We start from the raw sequence: 23,139 nt of genomic DNA, 5'->3' as shown, positions 1-23,139 counted from the left end.
AACCAAGATTACTATTTTCTTCTCTAATACTTTCTGCTATGTTTTTTCTTCGCTGTGCATGTATTACTTTTATAATCAAGAATATTAAGATCATCTTTAAAAAGAAATTTTAAAAATCCAGAAAACACCAGAGATATAGAAACACAGAACAGAGTGACAAATATCAGAGGGAAGGCAGGGGTGGGTGAGAAGAGATTAACCTAAAAACTTATATGCATATATGCATAACCCATGGACACAGAGAATAGTGTGGTGAAGGCCTGGGGGGAGGGATGCAGGGGGTCAATGGGAACAAAAGGGGGACATTTGTAGTACTTTCAACAATAAAGATAATTTTTTTTAAAAATCCAGAAAACACAAATACACACTAAATAGATCTTTACGGCCAGCTGGAATCAGGCTCAGTGTATTTCTCTGCATTAAAAATGATACATAACAAGAAACGGCAGATGACCATGGAAGGGGTGTGACGGAGGAAAGACAGGCTTAAGTTTTGGAGGTAAACACTGGGAAGTCTCACTGTCAGTTTCTCAAGGTCATGGGATATAAAGCAACCCAGAAAGGCACACAGCCCTTCCAGAAATTGGCCTGTTCAAACATGAAAGTCCAGGCCTTGCTGACTACAGTATCACCATCATACTAAATTTAAAGAAAATGAGAAACAAAGAAAAATACGGAGACTATTCAACTAAAAATTACATATTTTTCGCAATTCACACACAGCTTTTAGAGAACTAAACATCCAGCGTGGGCTAAGTCAGTTCCATACCAACCTATGGTCCAGCTACCAGTGTTGAGCCCTGGGTCTGACATGCTTGAGCAGGAACCAGAGGAGGTAAAACTGGGCTGCAGAACAAACAGGAGCAGCATCAGAATACCATTCCCCATGAAACTTTACCTTTTAGGAAAAGTCAGACACAAACCAGAAAATCACAAGCTTACGTATCGACTATGGGACACCACCAGGTTAGATGAACGACTGGGAAAAGGTCCCAAAGGGTTTGGTAGTCCCTGAGGCCGGGACTGGGCTTCAAACACACTGCACAGCATAGCCAGTGTCTGGACGTCCCGGAGCTGGCAGTAATGAGCCAACCTGGAGAAAAAAGGTGAGAGGAGAGAAAACTAGTCAAGAGAAGAGATGGAGGAAGGATGCTATCACAATCATGGCAGGTTGTTGCCATAGGAATAGGGAAGAGAGGATGCTCAATTCTTCCTCAGAACCCCCTGTCAGGTACTACAGATGACCTAGAAAACTAATTTGAAAGCTTCTGGTTGGCATCAAGCATGGGCTCAGACTTGAACATAGCTTCTCCAAGAACTACACAGACTAAACTAGCATCTTAGTGAAGACACACATGCTCTCTCCCAACTCCAGGGCACAATCATGCTGCTTTCTGGGGGGTTCCTCTATATTTTTTTCATATAACCTAAAACTATGTGAAGGTGCTCAGAGAATACTCTACTCCCACAGTATGGTGGAGGCAATAGACTTGGGAAGTGGAATTAGGAAAACGAGCTATTAAATAAGGACAAACAAGGAACAGTTTCACCTTTTCCGTCCTCATATCCCCTTTGCTGCGTTTAGGACCACTGTGCTAGAATGTGACGTAGGGACTGCAGGGACTTGGCCTTTGCGATGAAATAATGTTGATACTTTCCTACCGAGCAATGACTAATATTTTTTAAGGTGTTCTCACACTCATTATCTTATGTGAGCCTTACATGAAGTGTGTAGAAAAAGCATTATCATCCCTGCGTTACTACGAGGCAACTGAAGTGTGAGCACATGTTGTCCCAGGTCTGGCCTCAACCAGTACGTAAAGCAAACCTTCCCCTGAAAAAAGCAGACCTTTTCTCCTTCTCTCTCAGGAACTAGGCCTCACTGTTACAGAGATCCAAGGGGCTTACCTGGTAGAAAACCATTTTGCACATAATATTTCCAGTGTGCCATATTTCAGTGCAATAAATCAAATAAAAGTTCAGTGTTCTCACAAACTAATACGGTGAAAGCACCAGAAAAGCCAACACGCAATTCTCTAATCTGCTGTCGGGGGCAAAGCTCTATAGCACCCAAGAAATTTATCATCTCAAGAGCTCCAACTCCTGTGTTCAGACTGATGTGACTTTTAAGCCAAAGCATAAAAAGGACACATGAGTCTCAAATCCTTGCTACAGATGACAAATGTTGTATAGTTCCTTCTGCTATAAAAAATTAGTTGGCACAGAATTATTGTAGCGCAAAAAGGGTACCTCTCACTGCCACCTCTCATTCCTTGGGCCTCTGCACCTTACTCTTAGATGATAACCTTGAAAGTGTTGACAGACCTAAAATTTACATCACTTTTCCTCACTTTCAGCTCTCAAAACCTACAGTGACTCCAGCAGCTGTCGCCCAAATGGATGCCGAGCCCAAGGGGTTTCCAAATCTGGATCAGACTTCGGACCAAGGCAAAGATCTGTAGCTACTGTAGCCAGTGACCAAACCTGGACAAATAAAAAAGAAACACTCAGACTGAGGTGAGGACAGGAATAGGAAGCATGAAAGAACCCCACCTCATACATCCTGCCCTTGCTTCTCTGAGAACCACAAAGCTGAGAGCTTATTGAAACACAGAATTTTAGGCCCCACTCTAGACCTACTGAATGAGAAATAGTATTTTAACAAGATTCTTAGGGTACTATAACATTTGAGAAACACTAGCCTAATAAACTTTCATTAATCAAACTTCAGAGAAATGACACCATACAATAACTTCAATAGGTTGTCTGTTTAACCACTAACTCATAACTTTTTCTGCTGCTTTTTTTTTTTTTTTAAGATTTTGTTTTTAAAATATTTTTAAATTTCTTTTTAGAGAGAAAGGGACAAAGAGAGAGAAAAACATAAATGTGAGAGTGAAATATCGGTCAGATGCCTGCTGCATGCCCCCTACTGGAGATCAAACCCGTAATTCATCATGTGCCCTGACCAGGAATGAAACTGGCAACCTCTTGGTGCACAGGATGACGCCCAGCCAACTGACCCAGACCAGCCAGGACTCTGCTGCTTCATTAGTGAACTGGCAGAGAGAAAAAGAGCATTCTGTATCACATTTAAGATATGACCTTCTTTAGCAAGTAATGAAAAACTGTTGTTTCCCTTACAAAAGTTTCCATATACTCTCTGAAACTACAGAAAATAGGCCACAACAAAATAGACTTGGCTTTCTTTTTTTGACACCAAATCTGAGGAATATCTCCATCCAACTTGAAATCTCAGGGGGCTTGGAGTGATCAAGCAGAAACTAATGTCCACTAAGTGTCTATTAAACCCAAGATTTAGCACAAGCTAAATACATTGTGCCATCAACAGAGCCCACTCCCCTCCACACGTTTAAAAATGGAATACTACTTTTGGGAAATCTTTCTTAGTAGCAACACATCATTGTATGCCCACTAACTAGAAAACAATATACAGACTCTGTGAGAAACTGGAAAAGAGGAAGTACAGACTTTAAACCAAGGAATTTATAATCTAAGAAAAAAGAATGAGCAAATAAAAATACTGAAAAACAGGCAGAGAAACACATCACGTATGTAAAAAATCCATTAAATTATGCGGCACCAACCTAGTTGCATAATGCACAATGGTTTGAATGAGAAACCTGAGGTTATGTTCACCTCACCCACCTGCATGCTTGCTGAAAGGGTCAGGATAGGATGTTTACTACCCTGACTCACAACTTAGGCATGTTATTTCCTCACTCATAATATACATTTCCTAACAGCTTCAACAGAAATAGTTGACACTTAGGCTTATTTCTGCAACTCTTTGCACAACAGTAGGCACATCATCTTCAACATGTGCATGAAGAATATAAAAATTTTTTCAAGCATCTGCATTGATGTCATTTCTGTCCCCTTAAACAGTAACATGGCACAAATGACGATGATCACTGCAACAATGGCAGCAGTGATTATACCGTGTGTTGGGTAGTTACCATCTATCAGATGATGTAGGTAAGGGAATTTTACATGTGTAACTTTATTTAGCTCTCATAAGGACCTTAGAAGTATTGTGCTTATTTTATAGTCAAGGAAACTGAGGTTCAAAAGGATGAGGTAGCTGCCCAGGATCACATGACAAAAGGGTGACAGAGTCCAGACTTAAACTCAGGTCTGTCTAAACTCAAGGAATGGGTCTTTCCACTTCACCAGACTGGCCTGAATCTCCTAATCAACTTAATAAAAGAACATTTTAGGAAGTAATTTTTTCTCAGAGAATGTTTTTCAGAACATGAACATTGGGTCTGCCTTAGCATTGCATTTACCAATCTTCTCCCCAACCCTATGAGGTAATTATTCTTATGGTTCCCATTTCACAAATACAGGGTAGGGCAAAAGCAGGTTTACAGTTATGGGTATGTGAAACACAGTTTATTCTTCTATTATTATTAATTAATTATTGTAATAGTTTCCATATGAACAACTGTAAACCTACTTTGCCCCCTGTATACAGAAGCTGAGAGAGTCTAAAATAATTTGCCCGGGATTACACCACTAGAGTGCTGAGTTGGACCTATGCATCCTGTTATACATTCCACAATATTTCTACTACTTTATTTGGCTTCTTAGTGTACACAGAACTTTAGGTGGCTGGGTCCTTATATTCATGACTTTAAATTTCACCTAACAGGGTCTGGGCAAAAACCTGACAGTATTTATTAGAAGACAAATAGAAATCCTAGGGATTTTTTACAAATAGAAATCAAAAGAAGGCCTTAGCTCAGGTCATCTGGAAGGTTATAAGGGAAAAAACTAAGTGGACAGGATAACAGCTAGTAGTTTCCATTGCTCAATCTAATCCTCACACTAAAAAATAAAGGTGCGACAGAGAGTAGATTAGTGGTTGCCTAGGGCTGGGTGGAGGAAGAAGGGATTGAGAGCTAGGGTAATGAAAATGTTTTTGTGGTGATGGTTATAAAACCCTGTGACTATACTAAAAGCCAATGGATGGTTCATTTTAAATAGGTGAATTGCATGGTATATGGGCTATATCTCAATAAAGCTGTTAAAAAACAATAAAGGAGCAGTTTGCTTTAATACACTGTGTTCCTGTAAAAATGAAAATTTAAATTTTTGTAAGATCACATCATATTTTATAACTGAACATACCTATTCTAAAGGGATGTTTTTGTAAACCTGTTATGAAATGAAGCATTTTTTAAAGTAAAAAGAAAACAGAATTGAGAGTATAAATGGTAGATACAGATACCCAAATTTAGGTATATAACCATCACCATGGTACTAAAATAGAAAAGAAATGCAATAAAAAATACTTAGTAAATGCTTTAGGATCCTCTCAACTAAGCACTAGTAAGAAAAGCATCGAAGAGATTTAGAAAGCTGCTCTAGCCCTGCAGTTTGGCAAAGAAAATGGGAGAGGAACTGCAAAAATATGAGACACACCTTGAAATGTCACTAAACCACAACTACAAAGTGAAAACAACCTGTTCAGAAAGAAAAATCAGATCTCCAGCAAAAGGGTTGGATAATACCTGGACAAGATCCTTCCTTCCAACAAGCAAGGCAGAAGTGGCATTCTTCTGACACGTTTCTTGAATATCATTTACATTTAATCTGAAATTTAAAAAGAATTAAAAAGTTTATCTCTAGTCTAACTTCCTAAGTCAACTAACTCCTGGTTTAACAAACAAGACTAAAAACTGCCTCTTTGGTTGTCACTCGAAATATTTTCTTTGCATTGGCCTAAAGATCCCTTTGCACGTAACATGGAGAGAATGCTTAACTAGCAGTTGATGTTATGCTGTGGGTTCAGGCCTGGGGAAGGTGAAATTGCTCACCTCTTGGAAGACAGGAGAGGAGGCCAGACTCAAAAGCCAATTTGCGAACCTGCTTTTCTGTGAAGTTCCCCAGGCTTGAGGGTTGAATAAAAATGGATTGAGATACATACAACACTGTAGTTTCTAACACAGAGAGTAGTATGCTTAGTATGCTGTGTATATACTACAAAATAAATACTTTTGTTATGTGTTCAGGTTCAGGAAGAAGGGGAATCATAGGTTGTCACTCATCCCCCAACTTCCTTTAACCAAAGTGGCTCTGTTTTATCTCTTTTCCTGATTGGGTATGGGAGGCAGAATGCTGAGACTGTTCCCAAAATTTCTGCCCCTTGCTTAAGTACCTTTTATAAGTCCCTCACTTTAAATGGGGGCAAGACCAGTGAATACTGATGGGATATCACTTCCATAATTGGGTTATTATTAATCAGTCGACTCTGAATTTGTCAAAAGGGAGATTATCCTGAGTGAACCTGACCTAATCAAGCAACACCTTAGAAAAAAGGTAAAGAGACAGTGAGACACTCTTGCTGGCCTCAAACAAGATGAAATTCACCTAGCTCAATGGCTGCAAAAAATTGAATTCTGCTAACAACCTGAATGAGCCAGGAAGAGGACCCTGAGCATTAGATAAGCACACTGTCTGGTCAACAACCTGAGTTCAGCCTTGTGAGATCTGAGCAAGGACCCAGCTAAGCCATGCCCAAACTCCTGACCCAAGGAAACTGTGAGATAATACATGCATGTTGTTTTAAGCCACTAAGTTTGTGGTAATTTGTTATGCACAATAGAAAGTTAATATACTGGACTTCTCCTAAAACTGCTTTTGAAGAAAGGGTTCCCATACTTAAAAAAAAAACCCACTTTTGATAATCATGAGTAAATGATAGGCATGGCATACCTGAAATTTTGAACTTACATGTACAGCTCCCCCAAGGACTTGTGAACAGGAAGGAGGCAGGCAATATCCTGGATAATAACTTTCCCAGCAGCCTTGATTGGTCGGTTGCCAGAGTCCGATCCCTCGCGCTTGCTTTTCCATCTCCTTGATTTCTGGGGGAGATGACAAGATGTAACTAATGGGGATTTTGCTGAATAGGAAACCTATAGTTGCAGAGTACACCATAGTTGGGTCAGTGGTAATTTGCAGGGACTTTGCATTACATCATGCCCACAATAATATGAGTCAGCATCTGTAGGAAATAAAAGGGTAACAAAGGGCATTGAGCTCCTGGTCCAAATTCCTAACAGGAAAACAAGCACCTCCTGCAGAATAGTATACATTCTGCAGGTGCTCAAAAACAGACACCGTGAAGCCAGAATTTCAAAAATAAAGAAGAAAAAGAACAGCAGGCAAGTAAGTTAGTAAAGACCACAAAAATGTGGGAGAAGAGCAACTTTTAAGGCTGGGTTCAGGCCTACGTTCAAAGTTCTTGTTTGCAACTAATCAAAGTTTTTTTCCTTCTAAATGAGTTTTAACAGGATTTGTTGAGAATTTAATCCAGACATAGTTCAATCTCACAAGTGTGAGCTCTGCAAACTTTAATCTATGGTAAGCAGACAGAAAAACTTAGCAGCTCAAGGAGAATTACCCTGTTTTTCCTAGCAGACTTGAACTATTTTGAAAAGTGATCATTTTAGAATGTCAAAAATACTTGAGCAGAGGGATATGAGTAATGGACATAGAAGATCATGAGCAAACTATCTTATTTCCCCAGAGCCTTACCTACAAATGGCTATGTCGGAGCCTGTATGTGGGAAATGAGAACTATCTTAGAAATTATTAGAGAGCAGCACCATCTAGTATCTCCAAAATGACAACCAGCCAAGGGAGTGATATTCTATTTTATTATACTGCCAAAAATTAAAAAGGCGGTCACCAAAGTGACTCAAGTCAGGAGAAAGGAGACATATTTGTTAACAAAGGATACAAAAGGAACTAGTGAAAAGGTCTGCAATTTGGAGTCAGAAAACCAATGTTTATTGGTCTTTATGCCATATGTACTGGTTCAAGGTGTCCCTGGGCAAATTACGTATTTGCTGTGAATTTAGTCTCATGTCACTCTTTCTTCATTTACTGATAACATGTGGCTCAGGATGAGCTTGGTTGTTCAATCTCACAAGGTTAATAAGGGTACAATGAAAAGGAGAGTGCAAACTCTATAAACTAAAAAAGTGTAATTTTAAAATCTAAAATTTTTATGAATGTATATAAGCCTTCATAAATTTAGCTTAGATCATTTTTATATTACCCACAGATTCACTTTCCACAAGTGATTTTTATATAATCACTCTTCTGTAAATTAGTCAAGGTCTATATTCAGACATCTCTGACCCCTGATGGCCCATCTAATCCCCCAAAGTAGCCCAATGCATGTAACTTCCTATAGGATTAATAAGTGTTATGGAATCTACTAAATCCAGGACACCTGGACTTAGTTCATGGAAGGTAAATGAAGAAATTTAGCTGGAAATTTGAACTGCTTATCATAATTGATAAATACATATGCTACATTATCAATCTGGACCTTAATCCATTTGCTCTTAAGAAGCAGTTCAGTTACTATTTACTATTTATCCATACACAAGACATTTTTCTGCAACACACGAGGGAGCTTAACTATTATTGTGGGGTAGCCCTTCACTTCTCTGCTAGCCCTGGCTTTCTAAACTAGAATTATATGCGTACTCACAAAAAATGCTATCCTTTTAGCCACAAATATCCTGACGTGTGTACAAGGGGAGTATGTGTGCTAAAGAACAAACAACCTGTCAGAATGGACTGGAGCCAGGCAGTGTTAACCAACACAAGGCGATGTCGCCATGTGTGCACTGGTATTATGATATGACTGGTTTTAACAGGGAGGGTAATTTGGCAGAGTCAGGAACAGCACAAATGTGGTTAACTAGAACAGGGAGGGTATAAGTACAACACTCATTTCATTGCAATTTTCATCCAGGTTTCCAGGAGTTTAAAAATTCTAGGAAAGGATAAACCCACAGGTCCCACATAATTGGTCATCTCACATAAGATTTAGGTGGAAGGAAGGAAGGGAGGGAGGGAGGGAGGGAGGGAGGGAGGGAGGGAGGGAGGGAGGCTAAAAAGATTTGGCCAGGGAGTATAACCCAACTAATTCGGTCTTTGGGTTGGTTAGAAGGCTTCTAAAACACTGTTCCAGGCAGTCCCTCTGGTTCCTTATTACAAAGAGGAATGAGAAGCACTTGAATAATTGAGCAATGAACTAGCTCTGTTTAACTAAACAGGGGAGATAAATGGAGGCTCACGAAGGATGGGGTCTATAGCTTTCAGACCACAGTGAGAACCACCACAATTCCCTGGCTTTTTAAGCAAACCCAACGAAAATATTAAGACCCATGTGCCAAAAGTGGTTCATATGCAAATAGACTAGCTCATTTAAAAGTGCTTTTCCTAGCACACTTAAATTATTTCTAAAAATGATCATTTTAGAATGTCAAAGATACTTGCACAGAGGGATGTGGGTAATGAACATGGAAGATCATGAGTAATTATTTTCCCAGAGCCTCACCTACAAATGGCCACATAGGAGCCCGTATGTGGAAAATGAGAGATGTCCTGGACACAAATCCAAGTGTACAGACACCTGACAGGATTTCAAGGCTAGCCTGTCATTATTCATTTTAGTTCCTGCTACAGACTACTCACTCTGTGAGCGTGAGCCTCACTACAGCTCTCTCACAAAGGGGTTTTGCCTCTATCACTCGAGGCCACACTCATAAGAGCTGAGATTTGAAAACAGGCCTGTCAGGCTGCTGAGCCCATATTTGTTCATCTGTTTTAGAGAGCATGATTTTAGATTAAAAAGAAAAAAAATTAAGTCCTGACTAAGCTACCGTTAATATGAAAATAGTTTGGGCCATTTTTAAATGGATCCATTTCTGTATATAGGAGATCAGCATCTGATTCTAATGAGGCATAGCCAGAATACCATCCTCTATACTTCCTCACTTCTAAAGTCGCTTCTCTGCCAAGCACTTAACTGTCCCACTATGCCAGGGCAGTGTGCTGCAGATCGGCAGAGGCCAGTAGCTTCTGCAGCTACATGGCTTCACATTGGGCACACCACACTCAGAGCCAGGTGCTACGTTTCAGGCCAGGTTCAAGGGCCTGCACCTCACGCTGTTTAATTACCATTATGCATTTGTTAGGATTAGGGGCCTTCATAGAGAAGACTCAGAGTCCAATGAGCTGTCTTAGGATTCTTCCCCAATTTGCAGTCTTGGGTTCCAGAGATCAGTAGAAACAAACCAGTGTCAGTAAGTACTTGATGACAATGTGAAGGTAGTGGTCTTGAACAACTATCTATAATTATCCTCCACTGAATTATGGAAATCACAGTTTATATTTCCCGGGAATTTCTTGTCAATTTCTTGAGACACCAGGCTTCTAGGTGCTTCTCTGTTTGATAGTTTGGTGTATAGGTGATGTTTTATGGAACTTCTATAAGTTTCCTGTCAGCCTATAATAGGAGAAGCTTCCCCAACACAGGACCACCTAATTATAACCGCCACCAAGAATCAAACTATAAAAGCAATTATGGGAAGCAGTATTCATTCATTTAATCCAGCAAGGAATGCTACAAAACATAATCAAAAATCTTTAAGCGGTCACAAAACAGTTTGTTTAAATTTGTTGGTTTGTGGTTTTAGCATATGAAATATCTCCCCTATGTCCTACAAGGGTCACTTAGTGGTCCTGTCTCGTGGCCAATTTCTTGGCGATTCAGATAAAAGACGGCTGCCTAAATGAAGACATGCTAAATCTCAAATTCTTGCTGCTCCCTAGCAAGCATGGACAATTTTTCAGGGTGTTTCTCTTTGGCAATAAAAAGGATTCGTATTCCATCCACACTTCCCCAAGACTTCCTTTTCCCTTCATATCTTAAGGCTATTTTAGGAGTTTCTCTTATCTGTGCAACTGTCAGGTGAAGAAAGGCAAAGAACAATGACACCCCAGTCTGAATGTGGCAGGTCTTTCCAGGCGAGGGGGGGGGGCACTATGGCCCAAATGCCCTCTAAACCTCCTGCATTGCTCCAGTCCCACTCTGACAGGCTAAAACATGGATACTTTTCTGCACTGTAAAATCAGTGCAAAGGACTCTGCACTTCTTGGAGGCAAAGGACTCTGCACTTCTCTTAGGTCTTCTCAATGCCCCATCAAGAGAAAATGCCCCTTCCCCACAGATTATAAGCAGGGATTGAGGGGGGAGAGAGAGACAAAGCAAGACAGACAAATTATCACATAATGAGCACCAGGATGCTCCTCTGAACATACCAAGGTGTTCATGGAATTACGGGAAAGAGGGCGGACAGGGAAGGAGCTGAGTGCGAGGGAGAGGAAGGGAGGCACTGGTTCAAATAGCACTGAATGACAACCAAGAGCCAGCTTGCGACTGTACCACCAGTGTTACTGCTACACTAGGAGGCAACATAGATGCCAATAAATGGGTAAAATGTAAAAACAGCCCAAGAATAAGCCACCAACTGCTTCGCAGCAACCCCATCAACACTGCATAATCAGCAGAGTGGGCAGAGTCCACACGAGTTCCTATTTAAATAGCAGCAGGAGGGGGACTGCTGGAAAAACCAGTGGAAATTTATCAGTCAAGTTGGCTGGGACAGACCTTTTGAGGAAAGGTGGCCACTCTGGTGGCTCTACCTGCAAGTTGTTGGCAGCAGGGGTACTTGATAATCAGGGCTCCTGATTCCAAATGGTTTTTATATGAAAGGGCTATAGAACTAGTCCCCTAAATATTTGTTTACACCAAATGAAATTTATGCTAAAGCCTCAAGGCTGCCTTGCACAGCCCGAGGTCACCATGGCACTACAAACACATAAAGGGGGCGGGAGAGGAAGACAGAAGAGGGGAGATGGCCAATAGGAGTAAGAAAGAAAGAAAAGGAAGAGAGGATGTCCATAGTGCAGGCTTTACTGTCAATGCAAAATACTGACGGTAAGGAAAAAAATTTGTTCCAGGAAATTCCCAAAGGATAAAAACTAGCTTATGTGTCACGTCAGTGAAGCAGGTGGGCACTTCCCTCTTTAAATTAGACCAAGACAATAAAAATAGACAAAATGTTTGTTTTTGGAAGCCTCTTATATCTTCCTCTGCTTCCCCAATGCCAAAGGTAGGCTTTCGAAAGCTCTATGAAATTATACAAACACTCCAAATGTAATCAGGTGAGCTAAAGGCTTACATTCGAAGTTCTTTCCAAGAAATCCAGCATTGAGCTTCATTTTCAAAGAAGTCCATTCACAACCCTTAATGGTATCGGTATTCACCCATTTGCAACTGTCAGGGAATGAGGAGGCAGTCCTTGGCGCCTGACTCCCAAGAATGAAAATTTACTGTTGCTGGTCCTGAAATCCAGCCAGACTGTCATTTCAGGTTCCTCAAAGCCAGGCAGGTGGCATTTTATTCTTGGGCCTTTGGGCAGAGACAAGATTAGTCAAGGAGAGCATTTGCACAGCGCACAGTACCGGGAAGTCGTTAATTGCTTGTATGGACCAACGTCGCCGGGCAGAGCGAGGAGACATCTGTGCGTGAAAACGTTACACCCAGGAGGAGGGAAGAAAAACACCAAGAAAATTAAAAGGGAAAAATATAGAATAAAATGAAAACTTCCCACACATCTGATGGATTAAAAGGTACCATAATATACTACAAAATCGGGATTGAAATGATGACAAAATCTGAACCTAAATATATCACTAGGTGGATTGCCTTACCTCCCGCCCAACCCATCACACTCCAAATCCAGCTCCAATGTCATTGTTCTTCAGCCTAAAACACATTTAAAGATAGTAGGAAGCTGACATCCACACAGCTCCAACAAAGGAACTGTGATCAAGGTCTGTGGTTCTCTAATGAGGATTAGGATCACAGGGCAAGTAGAGAAATAGCGGAGGACTCTGCTTGCCCTTTCGGAGGCATGTGTATGTGCGAAAAGATTCTCATTCCTAAAAAGGAAGAAGTTCTTCCATAGACTCAATACATTTTTTTGGTGTGTGGCTAAAGGCATTGGAGAAATTGGAAATCTTGACCTTGGGACTGCAGGACTATTTTTAGAGTGATGCCATGGGGAAAGGAGAGCCCAGAGAAATGCAGGGGAAAAGGAAGCTAAGGCTGAGGACTTACACTCTTAAGGGCATTCTCAATAACATGAACATCAGTGTAAAACTGGGAGCGTAGACACGGTTTATGGAAATCAAAAATTATTCTAGAAACTTCAAGACCTCCCCAGCTATTTACATTAGAGCGATTTTCATAATGAGAACTGAAGCAAATGTGGGATGTTGCAAAATTTTTTAAATGTTTCTAGGGTAGAATCTAATGTTTCTCTGAAGTTCTGGGCCTTCCGATTTATCCTTAAATAAGTAATATTTCATCAACTATTAATAGTTGGCCCAGTTACCAAAGAATGTTAGCATTTCTCTGTTTTCTAATTTCCTATAAAAGGTGTCTGATTTTTTATTTTTTAGGAGCAATCTTGGAATTTCATCTGGAGAACATTTGGCTGAATATAACATGACCTAAGTAGGGCAGGTTAGAAACACAAAAACAAGAGAAAAGGAAAGTAATCCCCAATAGCTCTATGTTTTTTGTAATTGCCAAAATATGCTGTAATCCCTTCATTACTATACTTTAATGCAGTTGTATTCATTTCCTTTATTCTTACTCATTTAGAGATCTAAAAGAGAATAGAAACATGTGGGAGAAAGAGCTGGGCTGAAAATAAAAGCAGAGAAATTTAGTAAACTGGAATCGTTTCCAGAACCAAAGTAATGAAAATGCTATTTTTTGACCCATGAAACTAGACACCTGAGAATCAGAAAATACTCCTTAAGGCACAAAACCGTATTGCCTTAAGGAAGATAAGACGGCCTGTATACAATATCATGGCTGTATCTCATTTCTTTAATCCGCCCTCTTTGCCCCATGTAAATGGGATGGACATGAACAAGCTTCAAAGAGAGATGAATTTATTTCAGATTCATCACAAAATAACTGACTTGCTCATTTTAACATTTTATTAGGTTGAACCACCTGAAACTTTTCTTTAAGGTCAAAACGGTCAAATATCACCAATTTCATACGGTTTAACCTAATAATTGCTATATGTCATCCATTGAAATGTACCTTCCCCAGAGCTTCCGGGTTCTTGTAATTTTCTATTTCCTGACTGGTATGATTGTTAATTCACTGAATTAGATGCTTACGATTTGTGAAATTTTCTGTGTATAGGTTACATAGCAATGTAAAAGTTTCATGTAAAATTATAATAAAAGTGTCTCCCCCATTTTACTTGCTCACTATCTAAAATATAACCTAAAGACCACTTCCTATGTCATCCTCGGGGACAATCATAGCCCATTTTCTATAGAGAAGCAGCACAGTGGAAACCACCCCAAAATGAAACATCACAATCCTTCCTTTGATACCTCTTTATAATTATGGTGTTTGTAGTAAAAGGGGCCAGACCATCAAACACATGAGTGCAGGCATTACAAATGCTTCTTTAGGAGAGGTCCCAACTTGGAACTGGAGTTATTGTTATTTTGACTCGACGTGGCCTTTACACACTGTCACAGAGTCAAAAGTGCTAGTCCATGCATTCTGCCCAATCCAGATCTAAGCATGAGTAGCATATAACATGATTCGAAGGAAATTCAGAACTGTATCTGTGACTAAAAGATCTCCTTAACTGGGCACTGACGCTAAAGAAAATTCGCACATTTATCCAACCATGAGTTAGTCTGGCTAGCATGCATGTCAATTAAATGCCTTAGTTCCAACCAGTTTAGCAAATCACCTAACCGGTTACCAGCTAGCTTGTGTTAAAAAAAACAAACACACACATTTTTTTAAATGAAAATATCTGGGAAGATATGGTGTTCCAAGAAGGTCTGTGATAGCCGGAGGAGTGGGATTCATTCCAGCACAGATGTAAAGAAGGTGACTACAGAAGGTTGACTAGAGAGACAACAACAAAAAATCATTGTTCCTATTCAACTGAATGGTTTTGCCCAAGTCTAGTCCTGTCTCAAGCATCAGTTCCTGCTACTCACTTCAGACAACAAAGTCAGAGATGGCCAACTGTCATTGAGAACCAAGAAGGTTAGATAGTATACTGCAATCAAAACACTTGCTAGAATTATTTAAAATAATTCAATTAAAATTTTAAAATTATAGTCAATCCATCATTTCCTAATTACTGTAGGACAACAACAAAGAATCCCAAAGGACTGAGTTTGTGAGTAGCTCAGTGGTAACTCTGTTTAAAACAGCATGTCAGTTAAAAGCCGGTTTAAGCCAGACTCTCAATCTGACAAGAGTTCTGAGTCCTTCCTACGCTCTACATTCTCTACATTGTCATCTTTAAAGGCTTCTGACAGTTTAATATCTACTTTAGAGACGATGAGTTCCTTAAGAACCCAGGAACATAAGGACAGGTTCAGGTGATTTTTATATAAACTGGTCCATTCAAATGGGTACTTCAGTGTAGATTTAGGAAAACTATAAAACCTCTTCGAGATCAAAGAGGTTTTAAACTTCTCACAGATATGAAATTCCAAATATAGCAAGATCCCAAGCCTTCAGAAATACCCCTTAATTTGTTGACGAACATCAGAATACCAAGGAAGACCTAAAGCTCAATTATTTTATCTGAAAGAAAGATCAATTTAATGAATGGGGATTACAAGAATAGGGTTAAATGGGGAGATCCTCCCACATACAATTTACAGTAGTTAAAAACCAATGGAAAAGCACAAAACAACAGTGTTTCTTTAACAAACTAATTATGAAAGGTTGAAAGACTACAGGGGATTACTAATTTAGCTGCTGTGTGTGGCAGGCAGAGAGACAAAGAACAAAAATCCAGGGAAGAGATAAGAGTAAGAGGCTGTGGCTCTGCTGCTTACCCGCTCCTTGTAGTAGAAGGAGCTGATGGAGACCTGCTCTTTCTCACTGCGAGTGGGGCTCCCACTGTATAAACGAAGGTTCCCAGGAGCCTCTGTGCGGATCTTCATTGGCGCAATCAAGCCAGTATGATAAGCAGACAATGCCGAGAGAGATCTGTGGTTGAAAATGCAGCATTATCCATACTGGCTTCAATCTTTCCATATTTGTAAGTAGTGCCATTCTTAGCACTTGATGAAACCAAGAGGAAAGGGTGGATAAAATGGGAGGGGAAAATGGAAACCCCAAAAAGAGAACCAAATAGAACTTTTAGAACTGAAAAATACTTTATCTGCAGAAGCAGAGAATGTTCCCAGGATTATATACATAAAAAATTCAAAGGAATCTACAACTTACTAAAACTAATAAGTGAATTTACAAGTTCAATCTACTGAAATTTACTGTATTCCTATATATTAGAAACAAATATTTGGAAAATAAACATTTTTAAAATTTCATTTACAATAGCAGCAAAACATATCAACTACTTAGAAACAAATTTAATGAAAACAGTGTGCATTGAAAATACAAAATATTAGAGATAGATTCATAGATAAGAGAGCAGGCTGACTGCCCTGGGGGGAGCTGGGACGGGCTGGAGGGATTGAGCAAAAAGGAAAAAAAAGAAAGAACTCATGGACATGGACAATGGTGTGGTGATTGCAGGGGGTAGGTGGGTGGGTGAGGTAGAGGAGGGTGTAGGGGGATAAATGGTAAAAAAATAAAAAAATAAAAAATAAAGGAAATACAAAATATAGCTGAATGAAATTAAAGACCCAAAACAACAGAGAGTATACCATGCTAGTGGACTGGAAGATTCTGTACTGTTAAGATACCAATTCCCTCCAAATTGATCTACAGAGTCAACACAATACCAATCAAAATTTGAGCTTCATCACAAAAACAAATAAGCTGATTGCATCTTTTACAAAAATGTAAAAGACAAATAGCCAACACAATCCTGAAAAAGAATAATAAACTTGGAGGACTTACACTAGCAGATTGGAAGACTTACTATATAAAGCAACATTAAGAGTGTAGTGTTGGCATAAGGAAAGACCAGTAGATTTAAGAAAAAAAGAATAAGTCCACAAACATATGATCAACTGACTTTCAACAAAGGTATCAACGTAGAATGAGAAAAGAAAAATCTTTTCCATAAAAGGTGCTGGAACAATGATATATCTTTACTGGAAAAATATATATATAGACTTTGACTCCTACCTCACATCATACACAAAAATTAATTTGAGATTGATTATAGACTTTTAATAAGGAATTTTAAACTACAAACTTTTGAAAGAAAACACAGAAGAATAGTTTCATGACCTTGCGGTAGGCAAATATTTTTTTAAGACAGGACACAAAAGCACTAACCATAAAATTTAAAAAGTGATGAACTGGACGTCATCAAAATTTAAAAATGCTGTTTATCAAAAATCACCAAGGAGGGCAAAAGACAAGCCACAGATTAGAAGAAAATCAATACATACACCCAGCAAAGAATTTGTAACCAAAATGAAAAAACTACCACAAATAAATAAGAAACAGTCCAAAAAAATGGGCAAAATACTTGAACAGGCACACCACAAAAGATACCAAATGGTCAATTAGCACACAAAGTAGCTCAACATCATTAGTCCTCACCAAGGTTGTGCAAATTAATGCCACAATGAGATAATACTACACACCTACCACAATGGCTACAGTTAAAACAATTGAAAAGACCAAATTTTGGAGAGGATGTGGAGCAACCAGAACTCTGAAACATTGCTGGTAAAGTGTAAAATGGTACAACTACTGGGAATAGACTTTTTGGCAAGTCTAATAAAATTAAACATACACCTATCCTATGACCCAGAGATTTGACTCCTTGGGTAGAGAAATTAATACACAGGTCCATAAAAAGACTTGTATTTGTAGATCTACATAAAATAGCCCCAAACTGGAAATAATCCAAATGTTCATTATTAAGAGTATGAACAAAAAAAACTGTATTGTTTTCATACAATGAACCTATGGATACATGCAACAATGAGGATCAACTTCAAAAACATTGAGTAACATAAGCCAGACATAAAATAGCTCATGCTGCATGAGTCTATTTAGATGAAGTTCAAGCATAGGCAAGACTCAGCTACAATGATGGAAGTCAGAGAAGCGGTTTCCTCTGAGTAAAGGGACCAGGGAACTTTTGTGGTGAGGGCAATCAATGCTCTGTATCTTGATTTGGGCACTGGTCATCAAAGTATACATTTCACATTTGTGTGCTGTAAACTATAACTCAATAAAATACTGTTAGTATGAAAAACATTCTAATAGGAACATTTTCCCCATTGATCCAAAGTTCAGATATAGATATTCTTGTTCTCCTTTGAGAGCAGGTGATTGTTTTCTAGTCGAACTTGTCAAATAAGGAATCCAGTATAATGTAAGGGGTCTCTAGCACTTAACTCCTAGTTCTTGTGGGGCCAATGTCTCATCTGCCGGTGTTACTGCAGAGACTGGCAAACTCCCAGGACAGCAGGAGCGCCTGCTCACACACTTGGTCCAATCTCCTTTCTTGTCAGCTCAGCTACTTATTCATAAGTATGTTAATATATTACACCGATACATCCAGATGTTTGTAGCAGGAGGGTTTAGAAGTTATCATGGTCACACTGCAGAACCAGAAGTCTATGCTATAAAACTTATAATATTTAAGTTTTTAAAAACCAGTAGTATGAGGGACATTGTGTGAGTGGGGGGCAGGGGTATATGGGAACTCTCTATACTCGCCACTCAATTTTGCTATGAATCTAAAATTGCTCTAAATGATAAGGTTTATTAATTAAGAAAAAACACTTTACAATATGATCCAGCCATTCTGCTCCTAGGTAATACCCAGGAAAATGAAAATATATGTCCACACAAAAGCTTATATACAAATGTTCATAGCAGCATTATTCATAACAGCCAAAAAGTAGAAATAACCCAAATGCCCACTGACTAATGAATGAATAAATAAAATGTGGTATATATGTGTATGTGTATATATGTGTGTGTGTATAAATAAAATTTGGCAATAAAAAGAAATAAAGTACTGATACATGCTACAATATGTATGATCCTTAAAACATTACACCAAATGAAAGAAGCCAGTAACAAAGGAACACATATTATATGACTTCATTTATATGAAATATCCAGAATAGGCACATTTATAGACAGAAAGTAGATTAGAGTTTGTCCAGGGCTGGAAGAATAGGGGTCTTGGGGGGAGGGGTGACACCTAAGGGATATGAAGTTTCTTTTTTGGGATAATGAAAATGTTCTAGAATTTGACTGTAGTGATGATTAAAAACCATTCAATTATACACGTTAAATGGGTCAACTGTATACTATGTGAATTTTATCTCAATGAAACTGTTAATAAAAACTTTTTTTAAAAAAAGTGGTAATAATAAGAAACATAGCTGGAGCACTCTCTCTGTGTCAGGCAGTGTTCTGAATGCTTTATAGGGACTAACTCACTTAATGTTCATAGTAAGTAAAGGAGGTAGGTGCCATTATCATCCCTAAGCTATTGCTGAGGAGAATCCAGCACTGTCCTAAGGTCATAAAACTACAGATATTTACTGAAGCTAAAATAAATTGTCCAGAGACAAACTCAGTGGTCATTCCCAGACGTCTGCCCACTTCATGAATGTAGCTTACATCTGTTTTTCCCAGACTCACCTTGGAGTAGGTTCTGTCGGAGACACTGCTCGATGCATCGTCATAGGCCTTGTGAAATACACCAGATACCCTGACAAAGGAGAATCACAGGTGCACATCAAGGTCAATGAGCTGGGCGTGGGAAATCCTAAGGCAGCATTGGTCAATCTTTTGTCTATCTCAATATACCTGAAGGACAGGACACATTTCCGTGAGGTGCAAAGGCTCATGACTGCAGCATACTTAACAAGAACAAAGGTCAGAATCTCCAGGATCCAGGAGAGACAGGATGTATGTCGTTTGGAAAAAGTCTTCACAGGTACTTTATATTACCCAGCTAGGGGACATGTCCCCTGTTGAAAATCAGGACTCTGAGTAAGACTCAAATTCACACTCCCAAGACTATAATTCTGGTGAATGTTCATAGGATATGTCCACAGATGCCAATCTGGCATCAGACCATATTACACTACTACAGATGTCTTTTGAGTTCTCAGGAAATAAAAACAAAAGAAAAATTGCTCTCCCTCAAAATCCAGAATCAGAGAATCAAAAAGAGACCAACCTGCTCCGCAGAACCTGGCCCCCGAGGTCCTAGGAAAGGGAATATTGGCATCCTGGTATGACCCGTAGGCAGTGGTTACCCGGGCAAATGTGGGCAAGGGTGGTGTCACGGAGTTTGGGAGTGCAAAGGGGTTGCTGGAAGCACTGTCTTCTTGATTCTGAAATTTAAAAATCAACAGACTAAAAACCACAACCTGTCTCAAAGCTGAATTGAAAAATAAATATACATTATTACAAAATCAGGGTGCCCAGGAGTTAAGGGCAGAAGAGAAACACCAAAGCATAAGTTGGTATAAGAATCTTACCACAAAAGACTCAAGACAGGAGACGAGCTGGCGGAGGCAGGGCTCCAAACAACTCTGGTTGCGTTTCACTTTTTGCAGGGAAGTGTCTTTCAGGATCTGGAAAAGGCAAGAAACACAGTCCATAGCAACATTCTTTCTCCTGATTCGCTTTTCTTCTTCAAAGCAGTCAGAAGCAATGAGGATGCAGGAAGACTGGAGCATGGCTGTGCCTGAGGCTTCCCACTCAATATCCTACTTTCTACCTTCTCTAGAGGCTCAGAGAGATTAATTTCTGAGCCCACTTTGAGAAGTCCTTTCCTTAGGTGGGCACACACTGGTTATGAAAGGGCACGTTTCTAGTAATGGAAACAATATTCTTTACTTACAGTGAATTCTGCTCCTTTCATCACCTTCTACCTTATCCACCCTGGGCTGACCTGAATATTGCTCTGAGTGGTACATATAATAAGCCAGGGGAAACAGATTTCACTTTAGTGAAAGTTACAATGTATCCTTTTATTGTTGTTGTTCTTTAGAAATATAAATCCCATCATTTTAAGGCACATGTGGTACATATAAACTGACATACACATACACATAATGTAAATTGGACCTGCACTGTCCAATATGTAAGTCATTACCCACATGGGGATACCGAGAACATGGAGTGTGGCTATCTAAACTGAGATGTGCTGTAACTGTAAAATCATACCGAATGTATAAAATTCATACAAAATGTTGAAGACTTAGTACAGAGAGAAAAAAGAATGTAAACTACCTCAATAATTTTTATTTTCATATTGACTACATGTTGCTTTGATAATACTTTGGGTATACTGGATTAAATAAAAATATTGAAGTTAATTTACCTCCTACTTTTAATGTTAGTTTAAAATTACATGTGGCATGCATTATATTTCTATTGGATAGCACTGAATTCATCCTTTAAAGACACTTCCTAATCCTATCCTTTTATACCAAAAGAAGTCTTTTTTGCATGTCCAAACAAGACAATGAAATATTCAAATTTCAAGAACAAAATGTTAAATACCACAAAATCTGAGTAATTAGCATTTCAGAGATCCTTACAACACTTGAAAAATTTCTTGATTACATAACTAGATATGGTGCCAGGTGGGGTGATCATTTTGTAAAGTGTAACCACTATGCTATATGCCTGAAACTAAAAATAATATTGACTATAAACTAATTAAAAATAAAATGAAAATTATTTGATTACATATCATACTCCAAGAAGATAGATTAAATGCATATGAAACAAACTAGGCAAAAAGTGAAGAGCATTCAGGTCAACTTGGTTTTGTTAGGACATCTCAGTTACTTCATATGTGATGCTGTTCATACTACAAAAGGTCTGTCATCCCCAGCTCATGGAGCTTTCTCATGGGAATTCTGCCAGATTTGCTCTGCATGAACTGACAACTGAGTTTCTGCACCTGCAGGAGTAAAGACCAGATGCCAGGCTGTCCCACCTCCACTCAGGCACTGACATCCTTTCACACACTCACCTGTGAAGCCAGCCGCCTCACTTAAGGATGGCACTGTTCCTTTTTATGGAATGGATTTTTTTTAATGATCTTACACATTTTTTTTCTAATGACAAAATATCTTTTATCTTCAGAATACACCTTGCTTATTGTTTCCAGATAAATGAAATTGTACTGTAAGGTTTTTAACCTGGGATTAATACATAGTTTTAATGAGATACCTGACCAGATTATATACAGTTATAGAATTACATATTATTCAGAGGCAATATTCCTGAAATTATATGCAACATTTGTGCAGATTTTCCTGGGAAGGGTCCATCATTTTCATCAGACTTTCAAAGGGTGTCCATGACCCAAAATAGTCAAGAACCACTGCTCTAATGTTTTCTACACAAAATGAATAGCAAGTGTTAACACTGCAGTGCATCAGGACAGATGACTCCCAAATCTTATCTACTGGTGTTTTCATTTAACTTGACTACTCAACTCAAACACTCATGCTCAGGAGCAGAGCACTCTACAAACAGCAAGGAGAATATGTGAACACAGATCCTACCTTTAGCAGCTTAGCTTTCATCGTGGATGTGATGGTTGTGGGGTTGACAAACTGAAAGGAAGGGGCAGCATTGTTTGGGTACTGCGCAGGGAATTTCACCAGCATCTTGACACGATGGTTGCTACAGTGCACAGACACTGTGCAGCTCCTATCTGCTGCATCCATCTGCAAGGGACAAAACAACAACTGCTTTGGAGACAAACCAGAAAGGGTCTTTAGATGCAAATAGATTTAAATCAACTAACTGAATGCTCCTAGTTCCTGAAATCTCCAAAGATGAAGGTATAATCTCTAAAAACAAATTAATTTGGAAGTTTTGGACAACTCATTAATTTTAGCACCAATTTAATAATTTCAAAGTATTCTGACTTAAAAAAAGCTTCATCCTAAAGTTGTGAGGTAGGCTGAAACCTACATTTACTTTGAGAAAGGAAAATAAAGCATGAAGCAGTCAAATACCTAATGCAATTTAAAAAGTACTCCTTGCGAAACCCATAGAAATGGACAGATCAGTGGTTGCCAGGAGTGGGGAGAGAGGAAGAAGGGGAATAACTGTGAGTGGATATAGGGTTTCTTTTGGGATGATGAAAATGCTCTGGAATTAGACAGCGGTGGTAACTGCACAACTTTGTGAACATATTAAGAACCACTAAATTACACACTTTAAAAGGGTAAATTATGGTATGT

At 39.0% G+C, this 23,139-nt stretch overlaps 1 protein-coding gene across 1 annotated transcript in view; it reads right to left on the bottom strand.

Annotated features, from left to right (window-relative positions):
* WDR59 (WD repeat domain 59) overlaps positions 1–23,139 on the bottom strand; it is a 56,804-nt gene that overhangs the window by 5,004 nt on the left and 28,661 nt on the right. The window contains exons 14-23 of the mRNA XM_016196545.2: positions 22,453–22,617; positions 20,407–20,502; positions 20,103–20,259; positions 19,559–19,628; positions 15,805–15,958; positions 6,760–6,893; positions 5,538–5,619; positions 2,372–2,484; positions 943–1,093; positions 774–846 (exon numbers count right to left, since the gene is read on the bottom strand). Of these exons, the coding sequence (XP_016052031.2) occupies positions 774–846; positions 943–1,093; positions 2,372–2,484; positions 5,538–5,619; positions 6,760–6,893; positions 15,805–15,958; positions 19,559–19,628; positions 20,103–20,259; positions 20,407–20,502; positions 22,453–22,617 (1,195 nt within the window). The remainder of the gene's footprint in view (positions 1–773; positions 847–942; positions 1,094–2,371; positions 2,485–5,537; positions 5,620–6,759; positions 6,894–15,804; positions 15,959–19,558; positions 19,629–20,102; positions 20,260–20,406; positions 20,503–22,452; positions 22,618–23,139) is intronic.

Source organism: Miniopterus natalensis, chromosome 18 (assembly GCF_054644295.1).
Source record: "Miniopterus natalensis isolate mMinNat1 chromosome 18, mMinNat1.hap1, whole genome shotgun sequence".
Taxonomy (NCBI): domain Eukaryota; kingdom Metazoa; phylum Chordata; class Mammalia; order Chiroptera; family Miniopteridae; genus Miniopterus; species Miniopterus natalensis.
This window is presented reverse-complemented; position numbering and strand designations above follow the sequence as displayed.